The sequence below is a fragment of the Gigantopelta aegis genome, chromosome 4 (genome assembly GCF_016097555.1).
Source record: "Gigantopelta aegis isolate Gae_Host chromosome 4, Gae_host_genome, whole genome shotgun sequence".
Classification (NCBI taxonomy): domain Eukaryota; kingdom Metazoa; phylum Mollusca; class Gastropoda; order Neomphalida; family Peltospiridae; genus Gigantopelta; species Gigantopelta aegis.
The window spans coordinates 43585436-43598455 of NC_054702.1; the positions used below are offsets into that span (position 1 = coordinate 43585436).

At 37.1% G+C, this 13020-nt stretch overlaps 1 protein-coding gene across 2 annotated transcripts in view; it reads right to left on the bottom strand.

Annotated features, from left to right (window-relative positions):
• Window positions 1-11320, bottom strand: part of LOC121370588 (AT-rich interactive domain-containing protein 4B-like) — a 45617-nt gene extending 34297 nt beyond the window's left edge. For both annotated transcript variants that reach the window (XM_041495910.1, XM_041495909.1), the window contains exons 1-7: window positions 11186-11320; window positions 9709-9819; window positions 8587-8652; window positions 6962-7055; window positions 3803-3882; window positions 2472-2569; window positions 1458-1706 (exon numbers count right to left, since the gene is read on the bottom strand). In XM_041495910.1, the coding sequence (XP_041351844.1) occupies window positions 1458-1706; window positions 2472-2569; window positions 3803-3882; window positions 6962-7055; window positions 8587-8652; window positions 9709-9819; window positions 11186-11188 (701 nt within the window). In that variant the 5' untranslated portion in view covers window positions 11189-11320. The remainder of the gene's footprint in view (window positions 1-1457; window positions 1707-2471; window positions 2570-3802; window positions 3883-6961; window positions 7056-8586; window positions 8653-9708; window positions 9820-11185) is intronic.
• Window positions 11321-13020: the final 1700 nt, after the last annotated feature.

The window sequence follows — 13020 nt, forward strand, 5'->3', positions numbered from 1 at the left end:
CAATTGTTCTTTAAGTTTTTCTCCACGAACCCCTTCAAAAAACCTTTGGGCACAAAGTTCTTCTTTATTACCTTTAGCAAAAGAAGGATTAGCTTCGTCAACTTTATTTCTTAGTCTATGGGCAAATTCATCAATAGTTTCATTAAAATACTGAGACATTTTGTGAAAATCTCCTGCTGCATTTTGCTTTTTTTCTGCAGACCTGTCAAACACTTTAATAAGATGATCTGTCAAAGAAGTATAAGTTTCTTTGTGTTCAACAGGTAAATCACAGAATACTCATGTACACCAACCTGTGGGGAGAATAAAAGCTAAGCTTCTTAGTTTTGTTTCATCATTCCAACCAAACCCCCATGCTTTAACTTCATAAATGTCATTAATGTACTGCGAAAATGTCACTTTTTTCGGATCAAACAGGCATTTTGAATTGAGAAAACTGCTTACTTTGAGTGTCTGCAACATTACCTTCCTCACCCATATTTAACGCCAATACGAATGTTATAGTCAACCAATATCGACACACAATAGCGAGTCCGACACACGCACCCAGCGGCCCGACTGACTTCGAAGAAACACGTGCTGACATTCAAGGTCACTGTTGACAAACAACTTTCCAAGATAAATTTTTTCCCACTCATGACTGAAACAGTTCTGTAATAAACGTACAGCCGTTCTTGAAGCTTTTACCACTTTAACCGCTGCCACCAAATGTGAGCCACAATCTCTATTAGGTCAAAAGAACACGAACAACATTAACACAACTTTACTTTACAGACAAACATTTTAACAAGTGACCAGCTGATCCACACGATACAGGAAACATGAGAACTACAAGACATGCGCGCACACATAACACGATACGAATCATACCGATGTACAACAAATGTTCACAACCCCGAACAAAGTAAAATTTGTATTATTTAACGACGCCGCTAGAGCACATTGATTTTTTTATCTTATCATCGGCTATTGGACGTCAAACATATGGTCATTCTGACACTGTTTTTAGAGAAAACCCGCTGTCACCACATAGGCTACTCTTTTTACGACAGGCAGCAAGGGATCTTTTATTTGCGCTTCCCACAGGCAGGATAGCACAAACCATGGCCTTTGTTGAACCAGTTATGGATCACTGGTCGGTGCAAGTGGTTTACACCTACCCATTGAGCCTTGCGGAGCACTCCCTCAGGGTTTGGAGTCGGTATCTCGATTAAAAATCCCATGCCTCGACTGGGATCCGAACCCAGTACCTACCAGCCTGTAGACCGATGGCCTGCCACGACGCCACCGAGGCTGGTCAACACCGAACAATGACGAATGTTCACGGACAATGACGAGTGTTCTTCGTAGATTGACTTGTTAAGTCCCACAGTATGCAATGATAAAAAAACGTGTACACTTTTTCTGACAATTATAACAAGTATGACAACACAACATTATTCACAAGGCATACTTACAATCTGCCATCCCGAAACGACCGCACAAGCATATGCTCCTTGGTTCTGAGTTCCGTGGAATGAGCATCAGGCAGACAGACAATGACAGGAGTCAGAAGAGTCTTCTTCTTATCACCGAGATCCACACACATTACCTTTCCAACAAATTCCTGACCTCGGCCACGGTACATCGCTCGTCTTGGAGAACTGTCTTCAGAACTACTCTGATCTGACTCAGTATCTTCTTGTGACATATATATTGACCCATACCTACAGACAGAGAACACACTTTAGTCTGCTCAATGCACAACAAACATACACCCAACAAAATTAATTAGAGGCCATTAGAAATTTTTGACATAGATCTCTAAATATGGTAAAAGAAATAAATACTTAGACCGATGGTTCCTTTGTAAGATGTCAACATTGTGGCATGTTATTAAACCTACAGATTTAAACAACAATTTAGAGCTAACAAAATTACAAGAATCACTACAAACCAACATGTAACGATTCCTAGTCAAATGTGCATTTTTGGTAAGCTTTAGTAAATGCACAAAAAAGCTACCATGTGCAAAATGTGGCACGTCTAAAGGTCGCCTGTGATCAATACCTGCAAAATAATATTACACCAGCAAGAATTACCCAAAAGTGTACTGGCCCTTAATTAATTTTGTTGAGTATAAATTCTTTGTGGCAATCAAGGAAACCATATTTAACTTATGGCAGTTAATTGAAATACACTTTAACACATTTGCCTGTGTGCAAGCTATAGGGCAGAGTAAAAACGAACAAACTGTCCCTCTACAACTCCACAATGACTGGTGAGCAGTGTGTTTAACTGGATAGTTACTTGGCAGTGTTATTTATCCAACTTACTTATTAAGGGTGAGCACAGCGAGGAATCAGAATGGCACAGACATGATAGAGAAAAAGACAAATCTATCAACTAAAGTAATAGATAAAATGATACATGTAGTTTAACACTTGAAATTATAAAAGTGGATCTTATTTATGAAACATTATTAGTCTTACTCTGGGGATCCCATCTTGGCAGTTCTCTTTCGAGATTTACTTTGTAAAACTGGAGTTCCAAAGTGTTCCGGATGTGAGAGTGGAAGATTGTCGAGAGTCTGAAAATAGGAAGCACACATACAGAGCCATGACTTATGCCAGAAATGCTTGATTAACTTGATTAATCAGAAAATCATTCGCTTAGAATAAAGGGTTCGATACCCCTTGTTAGAACAAATTTATAATAATCATCACTATTTTTACTCAGCAATTATCTATAGAACAAGCATTCTGAGAGTACTGCTAAAGCAATACATGTCCCCTGCACGGCCTAACAAATTTTCTTAAAAAGGCCATAATTTTATGAAAAATGGGTAAATCGCCATTAAAGTCAAACTTGATCTGTAAAAGTACATGGTAAAGCTATACAAAATATTTCTGCTCAATATCTTGAGGTTCGGGAAACAAATTTGCAGACCTCCTAAAAGTTCAAGACACACAACTGTCAAGAATGGATAAATGACCATGAAAATAAAACTTGATCTGTAACAGTACATGATAAAGATATATAAAAAAATATATGTTCAGCTCAATATCTTGAGGCATTCCGGAAAAAAAACAAGTCCGAAAAAATATATTTAAAACAGACAGATGAATAGGTAGACAGAAACGAAACCTATAGTCTGGTCCGATTGGACCGGCAGGGGACTAATAATTTAAATTCAGTAATTAGAAACAAATATCATTTTTAATAAAAGCAGCAACACCAATGATAGAAAAAGTTCCTTTTAACTTTTGTGGAACAAGAAAAAAAAAAAACATTACAGACAAGATTACATGTTGCACTAGTTATAAATGTTTATTATACAGCTGTGAATTTACCACAGATCCATCATTAATTGTGGATACCATTTAGAAAACAATATCCACCGTTTCCTTCAAAGTTGAAACTATGAACAACAGAGACAAGTTCTGTGGAATTGCTTACATTTTCAACCAATAAGATTTACAAGATGTACCATTATGAAACATATTAAACGTGTCTCAGAATAAAAAGATTATAAAGTAATGTTGATTACTCATCATTAAAAACAATGATAGGGGTAGTTTGTAGCCCAGTGGAAAAGCGCTCGCTTGATGGTCATTTGGTCTAGCCAGTGCAATAAAGACTGTGGTATGTACTATTCTGTCTGTGGTATGCCGCTAATCAGAAAGAGTAGCCAATTGTGTGGTGGCAACAGGATTTCTCTCTCATTACCATGTTTAACGTCATATAACTGAAATTAAAATGTGCATCGTTAATAAAACATTCTTCCTCCCTTCCTCCAGTTTTGCTTTAAATCTTCACTTACCTCACTTTCAATGAAATGCTTCTCCCCTTTCAAACACAGCTGTGTTCTCTTCAGGGTGGCCACATCACCATCATCAAACACTACAAAACATAAATAAAAATTGCAGTATGGTACATATACTCTTCAAAAGAAGAAACGCAAAACCACATTGTCGTAACATTTGGAGAATTGATTTAATTATTGAATGGTGAGTCCGATAATTACCAAATGTTGCAGGATTGTTCACAATTCACTCTAGTCCATTGTGAGTAAGTGATAGGACACACCACCAAGGTCAAGGTCATCTGGAGTCAATACCGGGTGTGGCCTCCGCGTGTGTTGACAACTGCCTGGCACCGCCTGCCCATTGAAGCAACCAGAGTACGGATGACGTCCCGGGGGATGGTGGCCCACTCGGCCTGCAAGGCTGCTGCCAGCTCGGGCAGGGTCTGGGGCTGTGGTTGTCGCTGTCGGAGGCGTCGGTCCAACTCGTCCCATAGATGCTCAATTGGGTTCAAATCCGGTGATATCGATGGCCAAGGAAGGACATTAATGTTGTTGTTCTGTAGGAAAGCCGTTGTGAGACGTGCTGTGTGAGGCCTGGCGTTGTCATGTTGGAACACTGCGTTGGCGTTGGCCATAACTGGAACGATGTGTGGCCGGAGGATCTGGTCAATGTAGCCCTGTGCATTCAGGTTGCCCTGCACGTGGACCAGGTCAGTTCTGCCAGTGTGTGAGATGGCTGCCCACACCATGACACTACCCCCGCCGAATCTGTCCACTTCCTGCACGCAGTTTGCCGCATAACGTTCACCACGACGCCTATACACGCGACATCTTCCATCATGACGTCGGAGCAGAAATCGGGACTCGTCACTGAACCACACCTGTCTCCATCGCAGTTGAGGCCATTGTCGATGAATCTGGCACCACTGCAGTCGGAGTCGACGGTGTTGTGGTGTTAAGATGACACCTCGAACTGGACGTCTGGCACGAATTCCTACCTCACGTAGGCGGTTCCGTACGGTCTGGTCGGATATCCTGCGCAAACCTGGTATTGCTGCGGCTGTGGAGGTGGCAGTAGTCAATCGTTCCCGAAGGTGGCGTACCCGGATGTAGCGGTCACGTGTTGATCCATGTTGCTGGTAACGGTCCCACAGTCTGGAGATGGTGCTTGGGGACACATGGAATGCCCTGGCAACGGCCGTTCTGGATTCGCCTGCGTCTAGTCGGCCGATGGCATTGTTTCTCTGCGGTTCACTGAGACGTGGCATGTCCTGGATTGTCAACTGTCGGCCAGATACAGAGGCCAGGCAAGCGAACACCCTGCACTTTTATACTGTCGGTGTTCATGTTGCACGTGCAGACAACGCACGTGCAGTGGTGACATGGTTTGCACGTGGCTGCGTTTTTGCGAATATTCACATTTTGGAACTTTATTGTACAGTAGCTGCGTTTTATCGAATGTAACCGTGGGAATGTGTTTGGGACATGCAATGACCTTATATTCACAAAGCATGAACCGGTAGGAAACATAAAATCGGAGTTATAACCCATTTGTACCCTTTTGCGTTTCTTTTTTTGAAGAGTATATTTTATTGTCAAAATACATGTAGCACTGTCTTGTATTGTATATTAATTAATATATGTAAATGGGTGTTGAAGAGAATAAGGGATTTTTTTTTTATATGAAACAGTGTTCTAATAATGGTATATCAAGTGTTGTGACATGTATTGTTAGTGTTTTTCGGGGCTTTACATTGATGCAATAAACATTGTGCCTAAAATGATAACTCCAAATTCAGTACAAACTTAAAACCTCTGAATTGTTATGCTTTCATTGTATCAAAATAACTTGAAATGAATTTCTGAATATCCACAACTTTTCAGTAGCTGTTAATAACATTACTGCATCAAAAAGACCTTGCGGTGCTCAGAACAAACATCTATGGAGCCCATACTATAAACCAACAAGTATTATAAAATTAATAGTAGTCTATACCGTAAACCAACAGATACACTGTATTATCGAATTAATAGTAGTCAGTGTTTTCCCTAGGGGCCGGAAGGACCCCGTACCCACCCCGTGAATTTCTTTACCGGGATCGTAAAAATTGTAACCATTAAAAAAAGGGACGATTAATTCGCCAATATTATAAAATAAAATAAAATGCAAATGCTAGTAGTCATAAATATACTAGTATTCCACAAATATGTACATTGTTAGGTGGCCAGTTAGGGGAAAAAAGATCAACCATCATGATGCTCAAATGAAAAAAAGTAAAAAATTCAACCAACATCGATCAAATGTAAAAAGGAAAACGGATATACAAATCAATACTTTTGATTTCCTTTCACATGCAACAGTCCACTAATGAATATATGGTCACCAGTAATCTATGCCCCATCCCTGAAATGAATATACCTACAGATGTAATTTTATTAAAGTCCAAGTTGCAAGACTTGAAAGAAATTATTTTAAAAGTGCATTATATGATGAATTAACACAAATTTAAAAACGTACCTACATATAAAAAAAATATATTGACTTTCTTTTATTTGTTTTATCAGTCACTGAGTGATTACAATTTAGCAGGTGAATTTTTTTATCATGACCAGTAAATTTTGTATCCACTGGTCAGTATGGGAAGTCATTTTTTTTAAATTCTAGAACCCCTGATATACATACAGAAGTAGGGCTAATGAATATTCAATCATGGATAATTAATTTTTAAAATCACCAATCCCATGGTTAGTGGATTTTTTTTAAATTCTAGAAGATCTGGGTTTTACTTTTAGATAAATAGATAGATAACAAATAATACATATTACAATCAGTAATTCAGTAATATGTATTATCTGTTTGTGCGTAGTCTAATATTCTTATACTTCTTTTTCAAATTATTGTTTTCACATTATGTAAATATTTAATAATAAACATTATTATTAAAATCTATCTTAAAATATCTCCTTCTATAAGTGTACATGACACCCACATGTATTCCATAATGCATCTAAAAACAACTGGAAATTTAAAATAACATTATTGGGGAGCATGCCCCCAAACTCCCCTAGCATTTTCGCACCCTTTGGGGGCTCAGATAACATCAAACTATATTGCCAAACCTCTGAACAAAAATCCTGGGGGAAACACTGGTAGTCTATAAGTTTGTATCTCACCAACTGTATAAATGCTTTGGTCTGTAAGCTTGTTGATAACTGCATCCAACACCTCCCCAGTGTCTGGATGAGTTACTTCTGCCGTCAGGCCAACCTGCAAATAAAACATCATCTTGCTTTAAATGGCACTTCAGGCATGTGACCATAACAGCTAATACCAGGACAAATGATTTCTGCTCTCCTTGCAATATGTCTACAAAATTACTTTTGCTCTTTTAACTTTTCTAATGTCACTAACCACTGTCCCTGGAAAGACAACCCAGATAGATTAGGTGTGTGTGCCCGAGACAACATGCCTGAACCATAATTGGATATAAGCACAAAAATACGGTGAAATTAATTAATGAACAACTGGTTAAGAGAAAGATAGAGAGAGAAAGGGAGATCTAGTGTTACGTACATACAACAACTTAGCCTTCAGATGTACAAGTTAGTCGTGGGATGGGGCTTTGGTTGTGATGGAAAATAAAAAATTACCATTGAGGATGATTGATCCCAAGACCCATAGCACGCCAGGCTGTTGATTTACCATTGAGGTACATAGGGATAGATAGGAGTGCAATATGGGGTCTTTAGTTGGGAATGGGGGGAATTAGAATTTGACAAGTATACATATGAGTATGTTTAGTGGGAAAAAAATAGATTTTAAGGGCAGATCCCTTTGATATTTTTTGGTGGGGTCTGTTTCTTGAAGGAGATTAATAGCTAATGGCTAATAATTGGATGAGTTAGCCAAAGTGTAAACCTAAGGTTCGATAACAGGTTGTGGATTAATTCTATAACAATTGCCAATTTATGTTAGGGGGTCTTCAACAATTACTTATATGAAAGTAACACTATACTAATTAGTTCTCTAAAATGACATGATGATCTATACCAGCTCACAAAGGCCGTGGTATGTGCTATCCTGTCTATGGGATGGTGCATATAAAAGATTGCTTGTTGCTAATTGAAAAGAATAGCCCATGAAGTGGCGACAGCGGGTTTCCTCCCTCAATATCTGTGTGGTCCTTAATCATATGTCCAACGCCATATAACCGTAAATAAAATGTGTTGAGTGCGTTGCTAAATAAAACATTTCCTTATACCAGCTCCTCCTTCCTTTCGTCATTGTCACATCACTGACGATCATCAGGTTTACTGCATTTTTTCTTCTATATTTTAATAAATACTTGATATAAAACACCATCCATAATATTAAAAGAAAAATAAAGACTCCCTATATCTAAGGACCCCCCCCCCCCCCCAAATTATTTCTGTTTGTTTCTATGGTTTCAGATAAAATATTATGCATGTACTCTTTTCAAATAAATATTGATGAAAAATAATAATAACAATAAAAATATATATGGGGTCAGCCCCCCCCCCCCCCCCCCCCCCCCCCCCCTATGAGGTATGGTCATGATCCTGGAAACATGTATTGTTTTTTTTTTAGGTCTACATAGTTAATGAAAATGGTCTTAAAAAGGTTACATAAATCGAAAACACCACCTGTCCTCTTCTAGAGCAGAATGTAGGTCCAATTGTTGATACACCCCTACACATGGTGTTATGAAAGTTTGCAGCAAATCAACATTACATGTACATGTTTGATTATTGAACCCAATTTAATTATATCAGCATACCTTAAGAGGTCCTTTGATAAATTCATCTGTGACAATCAGAGATGTCTGCGCTTCCTTTAAAATAACCTGAAAAAATTGTATGAAAGTTAATACCACTGGTTTTATCATGGCTTCTACCGTTTAAAGGAACAATCAGGTCAAATATAAGCCTTAGGTGTTGAAAAGATGTATACCCTCATTACCAACACATACTGAGTATAAGAATTAATAAAAACATTTGATTATTCCTGCAAACAAGGGGCAGCCATTTTGTTTCTTTTTCGTCACCACTGAAAGCTTGGAAGGGAAGTGATATCAGCTTCTGTAAACTACTGCTGTATTAACAGACTAAACAAATGCAGTAATTTAAGGCAAGGCGCTTTGCTTTGATCAGCCTGACTTGTAAAAGAACATAAATGTCCTGATAATATAATAAAATAAAATTTAACTAAAAATATTTCAATGTGCATTAACAGTACTTTTCCCTGATGAAAAAATCCCAAAGAAAACAATGCATACATGTAGTAGTACATTCAAACAAAAATTACCACCCAGGATAACCAAGTGATCATTTCCTTTTCTTTTGACAGTTCTGTGACTTTAGATGAGACAGTCTACTTAATCAATAATATTACATATAATTACTTACTGTAATAAACCATGTTGGTTGGTAACGTCTATTACAAGTTTAGGGGTGACAGGTTATTTGTTTGAGAACGTTTTAATTTTCTTCAACAATATACTTACATTTTCTCAAATACCATTAAAGTTTAAACTTTAGACTAATATTAGGATGCATTAGATTGGTAAAAAATGCATCACAATACTTTGTGATGTTAATAATATCAGTACTTTTTTTTTTAATATTCTGGTCAGAAAGTCACTGTTACTGGGAATAATGGACATAAATACTGGAGAGCCTGTAAGTAAACATGACTTTTTAGATTTTTTGCCTAATTTTAATCAACATTAACTGATCATAAAAAAAATTAAAATTAGAAAAATACACAAAAATAATACTTACCGATTCAAATATGAACTTTATTTGATGTATTTATAAAACATTCAAGTATAAATTATAAACTTGTACCCACTCAACGTGTTTTTGTCCAAAATTAATCCAGTAGTCTAAAGGTTAAATACCTTGCACTTCACATTCTTGACAACTTTTCGAACTTTTGCTTCACAAAATGCTCCTCGATACTTAGCACTGACATCCGTTCCAACTGACAAGACAGCTGGTTCATGAGCAGCCTACAAATAATATAAAATTAAATATTAGTTCATGAAAATGTGTTGAGTGTGTCATTAAATAAAACATTTCCTTCCTTCCTGCTCTGGGGACTAGTACCGTAGAAACGTCACTATGCAACATTTGTGCCCCATCCAGATAAAACGAACTGTAGGCAATTTATTATTACTTGGTTTACAGATCTGCCACCCTAAAAAGCATGAAATGGCAGTAAAAGTGACATCAACCTTAAAAGACTGGTGACAATTCATGTTAGTGTTCACAATAAAACATTTAGGAGTACTGTGAGTACAATGTTCTCGTTGCTCCATTTAAGTCGGGTAGCCCGTCCCACTATTACATTTTGCTGCCCTGCTTTAGTGTTCTGTGCCCCTCTTTATTTCTCAACATCCCACTATATTTTTCTATTGTTACAGAATTAACAACGCAAATGGTTACTGCAAATGTGATGACATGTGTCGATATACAGTCTGGCGCCAAAGTAAAAACTGACCGACAGTCACAGCGTGCCAAGTAAGCTATGACACTAAATAAGTTGGGGGTATTGATGTCTGTTGTAGTTTTGTTTTGGAAATCAGATTAGGTCCAAAATATTGACCCGACTTTCTGTGAAGAAAACGTTCATTTTGCTGGCTAGATCAGGGCCTGGGCTATGCCATACAAATTGTATATGTGTGATGTCATTTGAGATTTGAGTTTCAACTGTAAAGTTTTATAGCCTGATCGGTGATCCCATGCCCCTCTAGCAACGATTTTCATCCCTGGAATTGTGTCCATGAAGAGAGTTACGTAACATTTATTTAAAATCTATTAAATACATGGTGATATTAAGTAAATTCAACATTACTAGTCATTAGTAATTTATTAATATACTATATACAACTCAATGCAGCATAGGTTTTTCTTGATACATTTGACATGATTTGTAAAGTAAATTTTGGCACTTTTTTCATAAATCAACTTTGTAAAATGTAGTCTTGAAGTGTCCTACACTTACACATATATATAACAGTAGTATTCCCATGGTTGTTGCTTGGGGTACCTGTGATTAGGTCAGCAAGACATGGATTGGCATTTGAGAAACATTCACCAACTTTCAAAGGGAAGAGCCAAAAGGAAGACCTAATACTAGTGAACAACAAAAATATGCTTATGTACAACTATTTAAAAAGAAAATGCAATATATTTGTATTATCATGTGGTCAAATTTTTATACCAATACATGCGAAACAACGTTCAATTAACGACCAAAGTGTCAACATAAAACTGATAATAAGTGATGACCTAAACAGCTTCGCTCAGCTGAGTCAACCAGTTTCATTACCACATCCAAAAAAAATAGAAGTGCAGTTTTACAAGTCAACTTACCATTGTCAGATGATCTCAAAATGACTAAGCAGGGCAATATTACAAATTATACATATGTAATTAATTTATGATCACTAGATTTATGTAATAATTCATCAACAAGTACCGGACTGTACACACGAAAACACAGCGAGAACAACAACTTGTCACAATGAGTCGAGAATTTTGATTGGTTGAGAGCTACGAAAATGCAGAACATGTATGAGATTGCGCGCTGTACATGCGTAAAGCGTTTAAAGCTGTAAATAAGAGGTCAAGGGTCATTTAATTGAGGTTCCGCTAAAGTGCCTTTTCTGACACTTTATATTTCATTTGTACCCGCAAATGACACAACAGACGTACACTACATATATGCGTATTATTTATAAGGAATGTATAACATTTAACGAATCACAGTAAAGTGTTCGAAATCTATTTCGTACCATACTTCCTGTTTATTTCGTACAATACTGCATGGTAAAGCATACAACAACTGAACAAGCATTTAAAAAACAAAAAAATTTATGACTTTTGTAATGTAAACTGCAGCAAATGGACCTAATTAGATGAAAAACACAAAATGTTATAATAGTTAAACATAAATCATGTTCAGCATAGAATGATAGATGTAAACATGACACGTCAGTGGATATTCTAGAGGCCAGTTTCGCAAATTTGAAAAAAAAAAAACCCGTCCCCTATTCGTCAGAGCAATTTATAATTAATTTTATTTAACCAAATTTTTTTTTAGTCCAATTCTCTTTAACTTAATTAGCTGTCCCCCAAGTTTTAATGTGTTTGTTTGCACCCTGCATTTGTAATCATTAAGCATTGATATGTGTTACCCATCTGCCAAAACTGTCCACTGAGAAACAGAAATGTTGGAAAATCTTACCGTATGCCTACAATGTCACATACTCATTCTCCATAAATAAGTGCATTTCACTGTCAAAATTTTGATTTAATGAAGGTGTTCTAATTTAAAAAATGATGATTGAGGAATATAATTTCAGGGCCGTAGCTAGCGATGGGGTGGGGACAATTTTGTTTACTGCTTATTGATATCGTATATAACCAGTTACCTCCCTGAAATGACTGCAAAATGGTATTTCAGAGCCCCTAGATTTCAAAATGTTCTGGGGAGCATGCCCCCTATAGTGTCTTGCGCCTTCTATATGCTTGTTCATTCCAAGAATTCATCTGCCCCCCCCCCCACTTCCACACACGCACGCACGCACACGCACACTATCTGGGAAGCATTGTATGCAGATGGAGGAGCTGGTGCCGACAAAAAAAAAAGCAAAAGCAATAGCATAAACAAGGCTGAGAGGCGTTTTCTTCAGACTGAAACCTGTTTGGGAATCAACAATATATTCCAGAAGAACAAAATATAAGCTATATCATATTACACATAATCACACTTCCACAAAATAATGAGACAGTTCCGTTCATGCACTCTGATAATGTTTTCTTCTTTTTCACACCAGTTTTCGTCTTCTTCAACCTTTCTTTCTTTTTCTTTCTGTACCGGACACGGTCACTGGCGAAGTCGGAGGTCATGCCCAAGATAGACGTGCCTGAACCTAAAGTGGTATATCAATTTAGAATATATTCTGATTCTATATTTATAATTCGAATACACGTATATCAATTTTAAATTGTTTAAATTAATTATTTCTTCTGAAAACAAGAATTTTGAACAACCAATTCTGGTTGTCACCACTTAAACGACCTGCTTAAACGGGTAGAATTAGGGGCCTAAGTGAAGGATGCCGTTCCCCACTTCAAACCACTGATATTTTTCACTTAATTATGGAAATATTGTGCATTGATTTGAAATTATTTATCAAAAATAA